The sequence below is a fragment of the Miscanthus floridulus genome, chromosome 2, assembly GCF_019320115.1.
Source record: "Miscanthus floridulus cultivar M001 chromosome 2, ASM1932011v1, whole genome shotgun sequence".
Lineage (NCBI taxonomy): Eukaryota > Viridiplantae > Streptophyta > Magnoliopsida > Poales > Poaceae > Miscanthus > Miscanthus floridulus.
The window spans coordinates 99,648,424-99,668,404 of record NC_089581.1 but is presented as its reverse complement, the minus strand read 5'-3'; the positions used below and the strand labels follow the sequence as shown (position 1 = coordinate 99,668,404).

At 42.4% G+C, this 19,981-nt stretch overlaps 2 protein-coding genes and 1 long non-coding RNA gene across 3 annotated transcripts; all 3 read right to left on the bottom strand.

The window, feature by feature from the left end:
* Window positions 1-3,984: 3,984 nt before the first annotated feature.
* Window positions 3,985-5,505, bottom strand: LOC136527124 (uncharacterized). The gene is made up of 4 exons (XR_010776685.1): window positions 5,130-5,505; window positions 4,838-4,983; window positions 4,197-4,273; window positions 3,985-4,107 (listed from the first exon to the last, which is right to left on the bottom strand). It is a non-coding gene; the product is annotated as an uncharacterized lncRNA (long non-coding RNA).
* A 428-nt stretch (window positions 5,506-5,933) lies between these two features.
* Window positions 5,934-6,656, bottom strand: LOC136536821 (E3 ubiquitin-protein ligase WAV3-like). Its single transcript, XM_066528986.1, has one exon. It carries the CDS (start codon window positions 6,654-6,656, stop codon window positions 5,934-5,936), a length of 723 nt encoding a protein of 240 aa, XP_066385083.1.
* A 3,327-nt stretch (window positions 6,657-9,983) lies between these two features.
* On the bottom strand, window positions 9,984-18,629 carry LOC136527093 (protein ACTIVITY OF BC1 COMPLEX KINASE 7, chloroplastic). Its single transcript, XM_066519716.1, has 18 exons — window positions 18,514-18,629; window positions 17,195-17,830; window positions 16,771-16,914; window positions 16,355-16,480; window positions 15,804-15,891; window positions 15,378-15,471; window positions 14,996-15,089; window positions 14,376-14,430; window positions 13,819-13,910; window positions 13,173-13,343; window positions 12,969-13,025; window positions 12,804-12,887; window positions 12,631-12,715; window positions 11,596-11,657; window positions 11,211-11,285; window positions 10,992-11,096; window positions 10,644-10,785; window positions 9,984-10,322 (listed from the first exon to the last, which is right to left on the bottom strand). Exons 2-18 carry the CDS (start codon window positions 17,807-17,809, stop codon window positions 10,249-10,251), a joined length of 2,163 nt encoding a protein of 720 aa, XP_066375813.1. The 5' UTR covers window positions 17,810-17,830; window positions 18,514-18,629; the 3' UTR covers window positions 9,984-10,248.
* Between the last annotated feature and the right edge of the window lie 1,352 nt (window positions 18,630-19,981).

Here is a 19,981-nt window from a genome sequence, read left to right as displayed (position 1 = left end):
TCATATTTCGAGGGGGAGAATAGAGCGATTGATTAAGAAATTAATTTTTCCTTCTTTAGAATTTTTAGATTTAGAGCAATGCATAGATTGCATAAAAGGAAAGTACGTTAAGAAAATAAAGAAAGATGCCCAACGAAGCACAGAAATTTTACAAATAGTTCACATAGATATATGTTATCCTTTTCCTGTGAAAAGTGTGGATGGTTATGATTCAGTTATAACATTCACAAATGATTATTCTCGTTTTGGCTATATTTATCCAATTAAGGAAAGATCGGAAAGCGTTGTGATAAATTTAAGATATTTAAGGCTGAAGTAGAAAATCAACATAACTTAAAGATTAAGGTAGTAAGGTCCGACCGTGGGGGAGAGTACTATGGTCGACACACCCCATATGGCCAAGTTCCTGGATCCTTTGCAAAGTTCTTACAGGAAAATGGTATAGTAGCCCAGTATTCTACACCGAGCGAGCCTTAGCAGAATGGAGTAGCTGAAAGACACAACCATACCTTAATGGATATGATGAGAAGCATGATAAGTTACTCTACCTTACCGATAAGTTTATGGATGGAGGCGTTAAAAACCCCCATTCATATTATTAATCGAGTGCCAAGCAAGTCGGTGCCCAAAACACCGTATGAGTTGTGGACAGGAAATGAACCCTCATTTAACTATTTACATGTGTGGGGTTGTCCAACTGAGGCAAAAGTTTTTAACCCAAACATAGGGAAGCTAGACTCCAAGATAGTCAGTTGTCATTTTATTGGCTATCCAGAAAAGTCAAAAGGTTATCGCTTCTATTGTCCTGACAGACAAACGAAGTTTGTAAAAACAAGACATGCTATCTTCTTGGAAGGATGATATGATCAGGAGGAAGCATGGTAGCGCGAGAAATTAGTTTTGAAGAGAAGCTGGGTATATGTGCCCACTCCTATGGTTCAGGAGCCATTCTTCATGCTACCTGTTGTTGTTGTACCAACAGTGCAAGACACTATAGTAACAACACCTGTTGTTAGTTCTTCCTATGGCAACAATGAATGAACATGAGGAACCTGTCCTTCAGGATCCCCTAGAACCTATTGTCACACATGAGGGAGAGCAACAATAGCCTCATATAGAACAAGCGTCATCTAACGAGGCCCCTAGAAGGTCTCAAAGAGTCAGGAGATCAGCCATTCCTGATGATTATGAAGTTTATGAATGTGAGGAATTTCAAATGGAGAGTGATCCCACCTCATTTGAAGAAGCCATGAGAAGCGCTCACTCATCCAAGTGGCTTGAAGCCATGGAAGATGAAATAAAATCAATGAAAACCAACAGTGTTTGGAACTTAGAAATAATTCCTAAAGGAGCCAAGACAGTAGGCTGTAAATGGGTCTACAAAACTAAACATGACTCCAAAGGGAATATAGAAAGGTTTAAAGCGTGACTTGTGGCGAAAGGTTTTCACGCAAAGAGAAGGTATAGATTATAACGAGACATTTTCTCTAGTCTCATATAAGGATTCTTTAGAATCATAATGGTGCTTATAGCACTATTATGATTTAGAATTACATCAGATGGATGTAAAGACGACGTTCCTAAATGGGGATCTGGAGGAAAATGTTTACATGGCACAACCGAAAGGTTTTGATGTGGAAGGAAAAGAATGCATGGGATGCCTGCCTGAAGAAATCCATTTATAGATTAAAACAAGCTTCAAGACAGTGGTATTTGAAGTTTGATAGTACAATAAAAAAGTTTGGGTTTCAAGAAAATGTAGAGGACAATTGCGTTTATGCAAAGTTCAAGAATGGGAAATATATTTTTCTGGTCTTGTATGTGGATGACATCTTACTCGCTAGTAGTGATGTTAATCTACTACTAGAAACAAAGAAGTTCTTATCCTCGAAGTTTAATATGAAGGATCTCGGTGAAACTTCATTCGTCCTAGGAATAGAGATTCACCGAGATAGAGAAAAGGGGGTTTTAGGATTGTCACAAAAGACATACTTAGAAAAAGTTCTAAAGAAATACAATATGCAAAATTGTAAGTCTTCACCTACTCCCATAATCAAGGGCGACAGATATGAGGAATTTCAATGTCCTAGGAACCAATATAAGATCGATCAAATAAAAGCGGTTCCATATAGTTCAGCTGTCGGAAGTTTACAGTATGTTCAAGTGTGTACTCGTCCCTGACTTAGCATTTGTTACCGGGTTACTTGGCAGATATTAGAGTAATCCAGGAATAGAACACTAGAAATTAGTAAAGAAAGTTTTGCGTTACCTACAAGGTACGAACGGTCTCATGCTAACGTACAGAAGATCTGATTCCCTGCACATAGAGGGGTATACAGATTCTGATTATGCGGGAGATGACAGAAAATCCACATCAGGATACATATTCACTCTCGCAGGAGGAGCTATATCATGTAAAAGCTCAAAGCAAACCATCACTACATCGCCCACAATGTATGCCGAGTTTGTAGCATGTTATGAGGCCACATGACAGGTGAATTGACTGAAGAAATTCATGCCTGGGTTAAAAGTGGTAGACGACATACATAAACCACTCAAGTTATACTGCGATAATAATCCAGCAGTATGTTATGCTCACAACAATAAGTCAAGTGGTGTGGCCAAACATATTGACATAAAGTATTATATTAGTGAAAGACAAAGTCCAGGATCATATAATTAGTCTTGAGCATATAAGAACATAAAAGATGCTCGTGGATCCGCTTACAAAAGGCTTACCACCCATCGTATTTAGAGAACACTTAGCCAGCATGGGTTTAAGGGAAAGCCTATGATTCCTGGACAATGAGAGGCCTAGTTGAGAATCTGTTTCAAAACAGAGAGGTGTATTGTAGCTGTTTAATCTAATGGCAACTGACCGTGACGATGAGGCACGTTCTATGCACTGATCTGTGATGGAAATGGGAACAAGATAAAGTAAGTAAGTTAAGTTTAAGTCATAAGGTAAGATCAAGGGGGAGAATGTTAGATTGATCTCTTCCAATTGGCCCAACGACCAATCGGGCCCTTGGATCCGCGCCCTGATCGGGGGCGTCCAACCTGCTCATAGGTTGGTGGGCCCCCGTCGCACAGCGCCATAAAAAAAGGGAGGTGGGGGCATGAGGCACAAGGCCCGAGGTTCACCTGAGCCGTCATACACCCCACCGACATCCTAAACCCTAATCCAATCTAGAGAGGGGGCGCTGCCAGCGACGGGAAGCAGCCACCGCCACCTCTGCGCCACGCCGGACGTCTACGACACGTCAGGACTCCCCTGCTTCTACTACTCCGACACCCTACGGGACGACTACGCCATGGACGGCTCGTCATCCTCCAAAGCCGACGGTCAGATGCTCCTACATCCCTCTCTCTGTGTCTCCCTCTCCCGTAGCAAGTTCTAGGTCTAATTTAATTCAACCAGTAAGAGTTTCACCCTCCTATCTGCACCTCAATGATCCCTAAGGTATAACAATATTTCGTCTGATAGGAAACCCATCCCGTGAGCAAATGGAATTCTGGATGGATCATCAAAGTTGAAATCTGTGACTGGATTACCTACGAGGTAGCCCTGAACATGATACGCCAAAAACATTCTGAAATCTCAAAACCTTTATATGGAGAACTATTATATATGCTCAGCCAACGGTACAATTCTCAAACCTTTAAATTGAGATTTGGCTTACTCCCATCTTCTTTACCTGGAAAAGTAACCGTCTAGGTAAGTTATTCGTTGAGTAGAAATGCGTAAAATATCAGTGCAGAAAAGAGGGGGGCATGAGAAGTTACCTCTAGCAATTTCCGATGTAACAGTGGGCACTATCATACCAGAGTACGAATCACCAGCGATGTAAAGAGGATTTGACAAGAACTGTGGATACTTATCAAACCACTGCAAATCAATTAGTCTGGTTTAAAATGCATGGATGCTTATCAATTATGGTTTCTGATAACTGAAATTTGAGTTTAACTAGAGGAGACAGCGACCTTTTTGAGGAAGATGACGATGTGGTGGGCAGCTTTGGTATCACTTGATTTGTAGCCTTTCTCCATGTCAGAATACGAAAACCCAGCGCCAACCGGAGAATCAAGAAAAATGACATTGCTCACCTGGGTTATGCAAAAGCGAATTGAAGGAACAATGACAAGTTGTGTTTTGTCAGATGCATGGATGCTTGAGAGAGGCGTAAAGTATTAACCTTGGTCCATGAATCTTGATTATACACCAACTTAGGCAAGCCATCAACATAGCCGTTGAGGTCGAAACTGAGAGGGCCTGCAAATTATACATATATATAGTACTAATATAAGAATGTTTTTTGTATAGTCCTTGAGGACACCTGCAGGGTACCAAAAAGTTTAAAGTTACACCAAACAACATATGATACCTCCCAAATCATACGTTGGTGCTGCATTCCAATGGCCCTACAGAAACTTATATACTAATATAATGTGCAAATGATGTTGTCGTCCTTCCTTTTGGACTGAAGGAACAAGGCAAACATAACAGGTACCCAGGTATGACGGTAGAAAAATACAAATGGCAACATCGTGTGTACTTGTATAATATATGGAAAACACAAGCTGGCCATAATATATTTCTCTAGTTATATTGAAGAAGACCCATGCTTCCAATGAATGGAAGAGCATGGGTGCACACATGACACATGCACGGCATATACATATATATCGTATACATAATAAGAAAAAAAAAGGAAAAGGAATAACAGCAGAATGTGGCTGGGTTTTTGAGAGGATAGAATTGAGGAAACTAGAATTGTGTTGGCACATGGCATGATGTCAGATAAGGGAAGAAAATGAAGAGTAGCAGCACACATACCGATCTCGTAGGCAAGAGCTGTGAGGACAGAGCAGCCGGGGCCGCCTGTGAGCCAGAGCATGAGAGGGTCATCGCCGGGGCTGCTCTCCGAGCGGACGAAGTAGTAGAAGAGGTGGACGCCATTGCTCTCGTCCACCTCCACGTACCTGTACATAATATACACATGGCAGCGACCAGGAAGAACACAAATCAACCTGATTGTTGCATCATCCATGCCATGGGTGCAGGAGAGGAGCAAACGGAACAACCAATGAACCAATTGATAGATACTACTGGCCGGATAGAGTAGTACCCTGTTTGGAGGTGGAAGGGGAGGGGCCCCTGGAAGCCAGGGAGATGGGTGATGAAGCCACTGCTGCTGTTGCAGATCAGGTTCAGAGGGCGCGACGAGGACGCAGAGCAGCAGAGAGCAAGGAGAAGAAGATAGCGGCGAGCCTTGGTGTTGCCATTTTGGAACGAGCCGAGCGAGCCCAACTGGTGGAGGCCCCCGCCCTACTATGACTTTCCTTCTTCTATTCTACAGTTGCCCGTGTGTTTCTCTCTCTGTCTCTCCTATTTTCTTTCTTGCTTGCGTGTTTTTTTTTCGTCTGTATGTATACGCATGTATTTCTTGCTTGCTGAATTCTTCCGCTCCATTCCTATCTTCTCTGCTCTTCCTCCTGTTTTGAGGCTTTTGTGAGAGTAAGAGGCAAAGGCGTCTCCTCCTTGCTCCCTTCATATACTCCTCCGGTCCCAAATTATTAGTCATTTCAGAGTCAAAAACATATCAAGTTTGATCAAAACTATAAAATAAAATAATAACATTTATGATATTAATAAGTATCATTATATTTTTTTATTAATTATATTTTCATAGTTACCTATTTAATATCATAAATCTTTGTAATTCTCTTTATAATTTTAATCAAACTTGATATGTTTTGACTCTTTAAGAAAGTTAAAATGATTTATAAGTTATAATTTAGAATAGAGGGAGTAGCAACTAAGAGCATCTCCAAGAGTTCCCTAAACATCCTCTTAATCCTTATTTTTTTAGAAAGAGGAGGAAAAACCTCTCTCCAACAACTCCTAATATTTACTTCTAATCTTTTAGGACTTAGAAATTCCTCCCCCTTCCGCGTAACTTTACGCGCTGCTCCCGTCGCGCGTATCCGTCCCCCGCACGATTTCTGCTGCCGGCTCCCGTGAACGAGGACGGCACGAGGTTGACGTAGCTCTTGGTGCCGTCGGTCCTGACGCTTGTACCGCCGTAGTTTTCCTGCCCGTCCGAGAGAAGGATCATGCCGGCGACAGCGTTCTTCTCCCGGCGGCCGGCGAGTACCTCGGCGCCCACACGGAGGCCCTGCCTGATGTTGGTGGACCCCTGGACAGCAAGCGACTCTACGGCGATCTTCGCCGGGGCCTTCCCCGCATCCGACATGCCCGCGAGGCGGGTCAGGCAGCTGGCGTCGTTGGAGAAGGTGACGACGGAGAGGCGATCAGCGGGGCCGAGTTGGTCGATGATGAAGCACATCGCCTGTTTCACCAGTGCTAGCTTCTCGTCCTTCATGCTGCCGCTGACGTCGAGTACAGCGACGAGGTCGAGCGGCGCGCGCGCCACGTTGGACGGCGCCTTGGCGTGCACGAGCACCGTGAATCTGTTGCGGGACGTGGCCCTCGCTAGGGCCGGGAACTCGCACTGCGTGCTGAGGACCAGCCTGCCGTTGGCTGCCGGGGCCTGCGCCGGGGCGGTCGGGCGCTGCAGCGGCTCGTCGTCTTGGTACAAGCCAGCCGACAGCGGCAGCGCCGCAGGGAGATGGGGACCCTTGGTGTCCGACATGGCTTTCTCGCTGATGATTGCTTGGTGGTAGGGTTCGGCAAGGCAGATGATATAAATCGACTCCTCCCAAGGTGATTTACGCTTCGTGCCCACCTCTGAGCCGATAGCGGCCATGAACCAGCGTGGAGATGACGTGCGCCTCAAATTTGATTTTTAGATGACATTTATTAAAAACTCTTGGAGATGACTATCTTTTCCTCTTCTAATATATTTTTAGGAGTTATCAAACTATATAAGTTTTTAGGAGAAAAAATTATGAAACTCTTGGAGATGCTCTAAGGAATACAACGGGAGGATGTGCTGCAGATAGGTTAAAGATCTTAGCATATCCCGTAGGAAATGAAGGGTACCTTTTGGCCCCACGAACCGTGCCAATAAAGGGATTACTAGAAAGCACTGCTGATGGCGCCTAGTTGTTTTTTCTTGACCAACGAATCCTAGTTCATTTCGTTACCGGATTACCTAGCATGCACATCGTGCACGCCATATACACTATCGGATACAGGATCAAGGGCACTCGGCAAAGCTCCAAACACACTCGGCTAAGCGTTTGCCGAGTGACACTCGGCAAACGACACTCGGCGTAGGTTTTAACGGCAAAGAGTTGTTTGCCGAGTGTTAATCGTCGGGCACTCGGCAAAGACTATGCCGGGTCCCAAAAAACACTCGGCAAACATTTTTCAGGAAAAAAAACAAGTCGCCCGCGGCACCACCACCACAGCCGCCGGCCACCACCGCCACCACCAACACCAAAGCCGTCGCCGCCACCACCACGCCCGATGCCAGCCACCACCACCACCACCACCACACCACGTCGCCCGCCGCCACCAGCTGGATCCGGAAGAGGGAGGGCCGGATCCAACCGGGAGAAGAAGAAGGGGAGGGGCCGCCGCCATGGAGCCCGCCGCCGCCGTGTTGCCCACCGTCGAGCCTACCACCGGAGGGCTCCTAACCGTCAGATCCACAGATCCACCGCCACCGGGATCCAACCCACCGGATCCGCCGCCGGAGGACACCTCTCCGCCGGATCCGCGCCGTGGTGGCTCCATCCCACCGGATCTGCGATGCCACCCGCCGGTGGAGACATGGAGGGAGGGGAGGAGGGTGGATCTGCACCGCCACCCGCTGCTGCAGCTGCTCCGCATCGCCGGGAGGGGCCGAGCCGCCCTGCGCCATAGATGGGAGGGGCTGGGCTGCCTCGCGCGAGGCCGTGAGGGGCCCCCGGAGGGAGGGGAGCGGCGCGGCGGCGCCGGAGAGAGGGCGTGGGCGGGCGGATCTGAGGAGGAGGCAGGAGAGGGAGGAGGGGAGGGAGCGCGCCGGAGAGGGAGGGGGGGCGCGCCGGCGCCGAAAATGGAGGAGGGGAGGGAGGGAGGGGGCAGCCGCGAGGGAAGAAGAAGGGGGAGGGGAGGGGCGCCCGCGGGAAGAAGATGGGGGAGGGGAGGGGCGTCGTCGAGGGAAGAAGAATGGGGAGGGGAGGGGTGCCCGCGGGAAGAAGAAGGGGGAGGGGAGGGGCGCCGGCGGGGAATTAAGTAGGATTTTGTCCTTTGCCAAGTGTCCTAGATCTGGGTACTCGACAAAGTTTTTTTTTATTTTTTTCTTCTCCTTCTTTCTCAGAAAAAAAGATTTTATTTCTTTGCCGAGTGCAAAAAAGAAAACACTCGGCAAACCCCCTCTTTGCCGAGTGTTTTTTTTTTTTACACTCGGCAAACCTTCTCTTTGCCGAGTTTTTTTTTTTTTTGCCGAGGGTTTTTAGCGCAGCACTCGGCAAAGAACTTGTTCGCCGAGTGCCCGAGGAAAAACACTCGGCAAACATAAAAACACTCGGCAAATTTGACGTTTCCAGTAGTGATAATAGCTTAGTCACTGGCGACTTGGGGTCGTGCTACGTGACGACAGGTCGTGGCACAATCATTTAGCATGAGCACGGCACGACATGAAAATTTTTAGACTATGCCTACATATTACGGACGTAAGGGTCATACCGTCCCTAAGATCTTGACATATAGTACGATCTGTATATTAGGCTGTATCTAGACCGGCACAGCTCAAAAAAATGGCATATAAGTATGTCTAAAATACTAGAATACAACTGCCTAGTATTCACTATCATACGTCACCTGTAATTCTGGAATAAAAATTGTTGAAAGTTTTCATAAAACGGTACATACAAAGTATTTTATTTCTCTTTTATGAATGGACGAAGAAAACAAATAGAGATATTCCAATGGCTATGCTTGAGCCGGCACAGCATGGAAGACGGGCCAGCATGTGATAGGTCGTGGTTGTGCCAAAGTAAAGACTTGTGCCATACCGACACGATCTAACATGCCTCGCCTATCTAGAAGTTATGTGAAACGGGATTTTCTATTTAAAAGTTCTAAGCCTTTGCATATTTTTTACTCCCAGGATATGGAACTGGAATTTCTATTTAAAAGTTCCAAGCCTTTGCATATTTTTAATAGTCCTAGGATATCTAGGTTATCACGTGCACTCGTACATTCAGATGATTTAAAATACATCCTGAGCATTTATATCAAAATATAATACGAAACACTGAAGTTACATTCGTTAAGTTACGTACATTCGATCGAGTCTAATATAGACTATGGGTACAAGTCCACATGGATTGCATCAAACAAAAATAATTTGCTAGACGTTGCAGCGAAGCTTGATGAAGATCTCATCCATAGGTATAGGGTCCTGTCAGCATCTAAGACGAGAAGGGTTTGAATAGACAATAATGTAGAGGAACCAAATATAGCTACCGAGGGACAAGGGACAACACCGCTCCCCAGAAACAGATCAAATGTTATGCCGGATGTCACTAATGACCTCTTTAATGGCGATGGTTATGATGTTGAGGACGGTGACAATAGCAAGGATAATGAAAATAAGCTGGATTCTTAGTAGCATTTTGCAGTGTTGTTGTTCTAAACCCTCAGTATTAGTTGCGAAAGGTATGAAGGCCTTAAAGAAAACATCAAATGAGTCTTTGTAAGAATAGTCAAAGGGTTGTTAGTTTATTTTTATATAAACCTATTTGATTGTAGATAGAATTTACTCGAATCAAAGTAAAACACCTTACATTTTGGGAAAAATGAGTATTGAACCAAACTAAAACACCTGGTTTTTTTGGAGTGGAGTATTTATATTTAATAAAAGATACAATAGAGAAATACTAGTCAAAAAAGCTTTCGTCTCAAACAAGACAAATAACTAGTATTGTAGTTTGATGTTGCTTTTGCTTTGTCTCAAGTCAAGCTTTGATGACCGGAGGTTTTAGTACTGCTTTTCTCCATGGTGAGATTATATCCAAGGCGCCTAGTATTTCAAGACTGAAGGCAGTATAATTTTAGTGTAGTGTATGTTACAGTTATCTTGATTTCCTTGTTTTGTCGACTGCTTGGTGATCAGTGTGCTTATCCTTACGGGCTAAAGAATGACACAGTTTGTACAGATTTACAAGAGCAACACGTTAGGCTGTTCCCAGAAAGAATGAAATTTACTATATACACTACGTATTATCAACCTCGAAGGGACACGCAGCTCCCATGTAATTCCGGCGATTGCACGTCTTTAGAAAATGAGATGATCATATCATGGTCTCAAATTTATCGAGTTTCTTCACTCTTTGCATAGATCTGATCAGCAATGCCAAAAATATCCCTGCACATTTTCAGTTTGGATCAGGCCAATCAGGAATAGAGCGATGCTTATTTTTCTAGAGAACCACTAGCCACAGATAGCTTAAACCTTGAATATAGATTGATTCTACTACATGGTATATATGTACATATATCACCATGTTTCACCAGCCTTTGTAATACTCCTATATGGTCAGAAGAAATAAAAGGACTAGCAAGATGCAATTATTTGGTACAGAATTTATTTTATGAAAGTATGCGCGAAAGGACTAACACTGAAAGGTGAGCTGATAACGTTGTTGAGTATTTATATTATGAAAGTATGCGAGAAACGAAAACCTACCTGCGCCAATGAAAGAGCCGTTTGCAATTATTTGGTTCCCTTGACTATCCAGTGTGACCCCAACATTCAAGAGAGTACCACCCAGGGCTGTATACATGGTTGCCATCTGAAGAACAGTAGCTTTACGTGCAGCACGTTCTGACTGCAAATGCCATTCAGTTCAGATTCAGGCAAAAGAAAAATAATGCTAGTTTTTAGTGCAGTCCAGATTTGAAGCCAAAGATAAAAAAAAAACGAATACTAGATTTTATTGCGGTCCAGATTTGAGAGCAAAGAGAAAAAGTTCGTGCAATGCATCTCCTACAATCTTGAGAAGATGCAAGATATCAATAAAAGTCATTGGCCTACCTCCAGTACTCTGACCCTGAGTTTCAGATCGCCTGACTCAAGTTGTCCCACAAAATCTTCAATTCTCTGTATTCTGTAGGGCATTGACATGGTAGAATCACGGGCCTGTCATATGTAAAGATGGCAGTGGTAATGTTTTAGTGTGCTGAGCAATATACCATATACACGACGCAATGTAAAAAAAAAAACAAATGTGAACCGGCAGATTTGTATGCTTACATCATTTGCTTGCTTCCTTATCTGCTGGACCAATTGAGGTCCACGTTGTTGTCTCTGTTTCAAGTCTAACAGTTCCTGAAGTTCAAATGAAATTAGGCTTGCATACACAGAGAAACATCCAAATAGGGTTCTGCTTCTAGGAAGCAAAGGGAATAAGAACTATATGAAATTAAAAAAAAAGAACTATATTAGATGAAATAGTTAAAGAAGCCCAAGCACACCAAGGAATCTAAAAGGGATGGTGTAACATGTTATTAATTTTCTAGCCGTACTGACCCTTCTTACAAGATATAGGACAAGACTAAATAAAACACATGAATAGAAAAGTTAGTGTGACAAAATATGATTATTGAATATAAACTGAGGGTAATAACAGGAGGCTAACCTGCGCATATGGTGCTGCGACTTTGACAAACGAAAATTCTGGATCCAATATGTATCCAATGCCTACCAAATAACATAGTCATCAATATACAAGTAGTTACCTTATTATTTCTGTTGCAATTGATCATAGAGATCATAGAGAATAAATAAATAATTGGAAATTATGAATTGGGCTAGAGCAGGCTAACAAGATGCATGCCTTTATTTAGATAGGCATGTGATTTCCTAGAATTTAGATTAACGATAGATAGTATGATGTATTCAGATACAGGCAATAAAACAATAGAGTAAATACAAATCTTTTTTTAATCTTGAAGAAGTGGTAGAGCTTTCCATCATTATATTAATAAGAAGAGAAGATCAACTACAAAACCAGCCCAGAAGTGCTGAAAAGGACAGAAGCACATATGCCCCAAAAGAAAAGAAGCAAAAATAGAAAATAAAGGCTACATTGAAAGAACATGTTACTGTTTCCTCAGCTATTACATGAGATTTAGTATAAAGACTAATGTTTGTGTTCACATGTTGATCAGAAGATTCTCTAGTCATAACAAAAATCTTATTTCAGTGGCCTGTTTTGCAGAGCTCGGAGAGCAGCTCCCATGCGCATTCCAGGGGGAACTCTGCTAAATGATGTTTTACATAGAAGTGATTCTAGGTTGGCGATTCTCTGGAAAAATTCATATCTCTGTTTCACTTTCCACACAGAATCACTTCCTCAATAGAATTTATCCTAAAGAACCACATTCAGTCATAGAATCACTTCCCGCAGAGGAGCTCTATGAAATAGACGTGCATTGTGAATGCACTGACATTATATTTTGGGAGACATAATCCTCTTGATCAAAAGCTTTCCATCGTAGACTTTCTGGCTTTTCTAATTATTTGTTTTAAATAAATCAGTAGCAAATGCAAATAAACTTCTAGAATATATAAAGAGAATAAATCCTGTTAATGATGAAAAACTAAGTGATAACTAGCAGAGCAATTGAAAAAAAGGCATTATAATAATTTCAGGGTTGGTAAAATGGATAACCTTCAAGAGTAGAGAATGCCCTTATAACAAATGTAAATGTGGATGGAAACCGAAAAGGTTGATCTTGTGCTATGGCAAATAAGTCCTAGAAAATAAAATAAAGAAACAAAAGTGTTACATGTTGTTAAATTTGAGTTAATTTTCTAGAAGACGTAAATATATCGACATATAACCTCTCCAATTGCAGCCAGAGTCTGTTGCTGATCTGGTGTCTGGTTCAACAGATTATCCAAGAAAAATTGTATGGACCTCCTAACCTACATATCCCAAAGTACAAATTATGTATGATTTGAAACTTCACAGACCTTCCAACCCAATAAATAGTACACTGTACCAACCGGTGAGAGATCTCCTGTTGGCTGGAGAGCTTCCAGATCAATTAGAGCTTTCATAACCTGCAAGAAAGAGCTCATGAAGATAGGAGATGCATTGCGTGGAGGTTCAACATCTTAGTTTCAAGAATAACATCCAAGGTAAAATGCTAAGTAAAAAGTAAATTATACTACTAACATGCCATTCTCATGAAAAGACTAAGATAATACCTTGTTTGCATCCTTCTCATACACAGAATAAAATAGGGAGAGTAATCTCTCCCGAGTGAACGATTTTATCTCACCCATCATTCCAAAATCGTAATATATTAGAGAACCATCCTTGTCTACAGCAAGGTTTCCAGGATGAGGATCAGCATGGAAGAATCCGGTCTTCAATATCTGTTTTGTACCCAGTAAGAACAACAGGTCAAAACCATCACATGTCATATCCAATTACGAAACAGAAACTAACTTGGCATCTGGACTGAACAAGGGAGGAGAATTTACAAAAAAGATGTAGAAATGTATTATCGAATAAAGTATGTTATATTGGCATGTTAAACCAAAAAATTAATCAGAAACAGTGACAAGGGCATATGAATGAAACATTAAAAGCATGGAGGGTCAGAGCAAGTTATAGATGATCTTGCAGTGAAATAAATTGCTGTTTGAAGAACCTGGGAAAAAAATTCTGACTGGTCCCACAGTAAAAAAATCGAAAAAGATACCAAGGCATCTGGCACTGGCTCCACATTAAATTATCAAATGATGCTGTCTACCATAATTCTATGAGTATTCCATAGGTGAAGTCTAAACAACAAGCAACCAAATTGAGTTTGAATTACTATAAGCAGCATAGGTAAAAAAACACAACCTGAATTAGGTAAGATTCTATTGCACGTGATGCAATTAGTGAGCGACTATAGCCCCGGCTGTCAAGAACATCCAAATTGTTTATTTTAATACCTGTATAAATGAGATAATAAAAAGAAGTTCAAAGGTAAGGATTGTAACAGCATATACTTCCAAGTTACAACCGAAAGGATAAACATGGTTTAATAGTAGTCCACATCAGACCTTCCTTGTATGTTTTAGTTAGCAGCAAAACTTGGGCCTGAAAACTATTTTAATCTTTTTAACACAGAAAATTTATATCACTGGATTTTGACTTAGATGAAATCGCCAATAAAAGCACATTAATTCAGTAACTGCAGATCATTTAGTTGAACAAATCATGTAAAAATTTAACTGGCATAATTGTAACAGAAGTAGTTAGAAATGGATTAAAGTCAGTCTCATCCTTTTCTGCATCACAAAGTAATTGAGATTTAACAAAAATGACTTGGTTAGTTGAGTTAAAAGTGCCCAAACAATAGTTCATCCAACTCTAAATATGCAAAAATTTTACTGTAAGAAATAATTAACTCTTACCAGGGACATACTCCAGGGTTAACACCTTTTCAGTTGTGTAGTCCCACATGATAAGCTACAAAAAAAAAAAAGTATAATGACACATCATGTAAGACTTCAGTGCTCCACCATGACTAAAATTTATAAATAGTTAGAACAAAAGATGGGGATCGAAAACATTGATTAGAACCGACCACTAAGCCCGTTATATGGATAGCCCTGGTCTTAAGTAGACACATAGTGCTCCACCATGACTAAAGTGGATTATAATTTACAATATTTTATAAGTACATAGATAGTCCTTTATGCAATGTTCCAAGTATATAGTTAGCCGCCCTTACTGCTTGTGCCAACCAATAATCAACATAAACCAACAGATAGCTTTCCATATCAGTTCCAGCATTAATACAACATTTTGTGATATTCATTGTTGAGCAGGCTTAACTACAACCATAGCATTGCCTCCATCAAGCAAAAATCAATAGGGGAGCTGTATATGGTGATTATGTTCTGTTCTTCTAGGCATGCAATCTCAGTTTGTTTGATTATGATACCTGGAATTATGTGCTATTAGTATAATAGTGGTGGGGCACTGAATCAAAACCCCAAAAAAATTGCATTGTGAGATCCAGGAAACATACTGGCACGCGAACCCACTTTATATTTCTGAAATCCCGTCGAAACCTGTCTGCATTCTTTCCTTCATTAATGTAATCAATTTCTTCATATAAAATTCTGAAACCATAGAAATCAGGATAATGAATTTTTCAGTAAAACCAATTTCCAAAGTAATATAAGCCTATATAATCAAAGTTTTGAGATCACTGCATTATACATGTTGTAATATATTCTCCATTTTGCTTACATACTTGTTGAACCATATAAGTTCACGACTATCAAGAGTGCAAACTTCATTCATATAACACATATAAAATATCAAAGTAGACTACATAAAACACATATAAAATAGCAAAGTAGACTATCTATGTTCGGTACAAAAAGAAGATTATATATTTTACTTACTTGGAACATTCCTCATAAATACCGATCCAGTCCCTTGAAGGGCCTCCTAATGTTTCACTTCTTTGAAAATACTCGGCTACTAGCTTTAAGTTCCCTGCAAGAAACCAAAGGCAAAAAGGTTTTACTATGATTAGTTCATTGGTATCATCAAGAAACTGAGTATTTCAACATAGGGCATTTGAATCATTTTCTAAGAAACCATACACATGAACATTAATAGTATTATTACATTTTACGAACTGGTGTGCAAAGTAAAAATGGAAAAATCAAAAACATTAAATCCACCTTTTGTTCTGGGTAAGAGACGAAGCTTTGATCAAATAGGTTTGAATCAAAAGAATAGCATGCATTAAACTTTTATTTGTTCTGTTCCTCTAAAGCAATAGTTCTCTAATCACAGACAACAATAACTTGTATATATCTTACTCAGGTCAATGTCAAAAAGTTTTTTGAGCCCAGGTCGCTGAACTTTCACTGCAACTCTTTCTCCATTGTGGAGCACCGCACGGTGTACCTGAAAAATAAAAAACACAGTAACATGGAAGTAGATTTCAGAAAAATGCAGCACAAATATCATCAAATGCACTGAATTTCATAAACTATTTCCAAACAAGGGCCATTGAGGCCAATAATGCAATATCATCAGTTTTGATTTGCCATGAAATAGAAATGCATTAAGTGAAAACTGTTACCAATGATATGGAAAGCATTAGACATATACAGGAGTTAAGTACCATGGATAATTGTTTTACTTTAACTTGAAAGGATAATACATTTCCTTCAAATGCTGCAAGAGGGGCTAAATGACAATGCATCTAGTTTCTACAGGATTTAAACAAGGGAAGATCTTCGAGAAAAAGGACTGCATAATATGTTTATGGTATACTAAGTATGCAATGGTACTGGGTAAAAAATGTAGGTGCATACAAAGTTTAGGATTTTTTTTTTTTTATAATAAAGTTTAGGGGATTAAATACCTGACCAAGACTGGCAGCAGCTATTGGGCGTTCTTCAAATTCTTTGTACACAACATCAATAGAACAACCCATTTCCTTCTCTATGAAAACTTTGGCCTTCTCAGGAGAAAATGCAGGTACTCTGTCCTGCATAAAAGCAGAAAAAAGGGATAAAACATGAGTACTATACATTGCTCATATGAAATGCTTTGGTTCTTAGACTCTTAGTCAATCCACAATACAACAGCTGTGTCCCATAATTGATCATTTTTGCCATTGTCAGATAGTTGAAACAAAACCATCAATAGGAAGAAAGGAAAGAACGGACAAATGAATCATGTCAGTATAATAAAAAGAACAGGAACAACATAAGCAGAAACATATGCCAATTCATCACAATAAAAATAAAATAAACACACCTGAAACAAGCAAATTACCTGAAGTTTTGCAAGCTCGTCCACAAATTCTCTGGGGAATAAATCAGATCTAGTGGAGGATAACTGTCCAAGCTTAATAAACGTTGGGCCAAGCTGCAATACTTGCTCTCTTAACCATGAAGCAGTTTTCCGCCTTCGAACTTTCTGCAAGATGTAAGCCACCCTTTAGCCCACCCATATGTATAGTAGAAAGCGAATCCTTTCTTTTTGCAGCCCCAAGTGATGTAATTCATCATGCATCCACACCATCACTACAAACAGACTTAACTCCACCTATAGATAGAACACTTATTGGAAACTTGAGGTGGCTAGTTGGCAAAGAAATTTTTTCTTTTATAACTTCTTTTGAATCACAATGCTATAGACTCATTTTTTTTCTTGAAGGAAAATGACTCAATTTTTTATCTATATCTTAAACACATACCTGCTTTTCTTCTGAGAATCCACCGGGATAGGCCCACTTTGCGTTGTCAAATAGCACGCGGACTCGCAAAGAAAGCACAAAAGACCATATATCTATGCTCCTCTGCACAGAGTTGTAATTATCTTTTGCCCAACTGAATCCCTCATCAGAAGGCAAAACCTTCAATTCCTCTTGAAAGGGATCATCTTTGGGCCTCATTTGCTTCTGCGTCTTCACAAGAGAGGAAGTCTTGCTGCTTTTCACCAGACTAGTACCATTTACAGCCACCTTCGGAGTACCGTTAATGACTGATTTGGTTGAGCCATTGACAATGGCCTCTGCAGAACCATTAATCGACACCTTGCTCGAGCCATTGACAGCGCCATTTGGAGAACCATTAACTGTCCCCGATCTTACATGACCACCACCATTGTTCCTCCTCAACTCAGTCGTTGGTACCATCTTGGTTGCCCGGCCATTAGTACCATATTTCCCAGATTCCGCTGGCCTAGCTTCTGCACGGAATGTTGGGGACCTCTTAACCAAGAATGTCTCACTCTTTGATGCCCCGTACCTTGGGAGCTTCACACTAGAGATTGATGCTGAGAAACTAAGATCAGGCACCATCATCGCCATGAGTATGACCAATCAGAAGCCCTGTCAAGAGAATCACACATTAACACATATCTAGAAACTATGACCCACATGCCCGTCCAGCAATCCTGACAGAAAAGAACAAATTCCTGAATCACACTAACAAAGTTGTCCTTTTTCAATACTACCTCAATAATAAATATCCACAATAATTAATACAACTTCTCCGGAAGTTAGCAATAATGAGCTCAGAGAAAATGGGGCAACTGATTTACATATTGCTCATAAAGGATCAGCCAAGAAATTCAGCAGGACTGCTCATGCCTGGAAGGTTGTAGTTGTATAATACTGATAAGTTGCAAAACATAAAAAAGATCGAAATGATCATTCATGGTAGAACTACTGACCTAATTCTCAATAATACAGTTTAGTCTAACTCGAGTGACCGAGAATTTATCAAGACATGAAAAGGCTCACACGAAGCAAACAATATTGTTGGTTCCTAGGCTGCGATCCTCATCACCAAGAAACAGAACCCCACTGATGAACAGTCCAATCAAGACCCTAAACCACCACAAAATCATCCATTTCCCAAACCAATTTCCGGTCCATGGGCGCAGATTTCGACTGGAAGTAAAACGAATACCAAACAAGAAACGAAACGAGTGGATGATGAGGAGCGGGAGTCCTTCAAGGAGGGGTTAAATGAGTGGATGAGGAGTGAGAGTCGTGGAAGAAGGGGTTACCTGCTTCCGATTCCGTCGGCGAGGAGAGGTGAGGCCGTGACCGTGAGGGGGGCGGGAGGACTCAACAGGGAAGAAGGAAACATGTGCAGTCTGCACACCCCACGGAGGACCGGAAGCAAGAGGAATTTTATAGAGATCTCAATTTTATACGGTTATATACTTCCGGTTACAGTTCATTTCAGATTTTCCTGGATGGACGAAAATGTCCTTGAGGCTTCCATTGTCGTACTTTTCATCAAGTAACACACAATAAATCAGTCCACGATACTTTCAGTGCAATTTAGCGCCATCGTTGTGTATGAACCGATTGTAGTAAGCAGTTTAAGCCGTTTGCTGACATCTAGCCCCTTGAGGCAACGTCGCTAAGGGCACCAGGAATGGTATAATTCAGTTACCCGTTCTAAGTTAATATTTTCAACCGTGCTAGCTTTTAGCAATAGCTCATGATATGATTAATCACATATGACACTCTCTGTTATGACCGGTATACAGTATAAGAGGCGTAACCGGGCCAATAGTGGCTGAATAGGCCCATTTAGTTATTGTTTACAGGGAATAAATATTTATCTATTAGCTTGAGGGTTATTCCGTAAAAGGATATTTTAGAGTATAAATTATTGTAATTGGGATTATTGAGAATTAAGCAGAAACAATCTTAATTGTTTCCGGCTTCCCCCAGGGAGCCGGGATTTGCCCTAGCCGCCCTCCCTGTCATCTCCCACGCCAGCTACCTCGCGACGGCGCCCAGCCGCCGGCAGCGAGGCTCCAGGCCTGCTCCTCCTCCCTCACACCCGTACAAGCTACGCAACGTTGCCGGTAGGATCAGGAATCCTATCAACCTGGTATCAGCTATGTCAGGTTCTCCTCCACTCCCTCCGCTGCCGCAGTCCGGTTTTCCCCCCACCCCTCCGCTGCCGCAATCCTCTGCCCCCGCCTTGTCGGCGGTATCCTCTGCGGCCGCCTCCCCTGCGTCCTCGGGTGCCCGGCCCCTTACGCTGGACTCCCTCGCCGAGGTCGTCGCCGAGATGTCGGCGAATATGGCCGTGATGAACCGGAGTATCGCGGCGATGCAAGCCGCCTGGACGGGGCTCACGCAGCAACACCCTCCGCCCGCGTCATTGCCTCCACCGCCCCCGCCGCAACCCACCCTCCCCGCGCCGGCTGCCGCGCCCGCAGATCACTCCGCGGCGGTGCCGCCCGTGAGTCTGCCGGGGCTTCCGAGCACTGGACTCCCCCTCCACATGCTCCCGTGGCCGCCTTCGCCGTCACCAATCCCGTCATGGGCGATGGCGGGCTCCGCAGCCGCTCCGATCTACACCATGGCTACTTCCACGTCAACGGCGCCACCACCGCATGCCCTTGCGGGTGGGGATGTGTCCCTGCCTCTCGCCCCCGGCGTCTTCTACGGTGACGCTGCGGGCAACCTCTTCTACAGAGGCGCCCCATCCTCGGCTGCGCTGACCTCTGG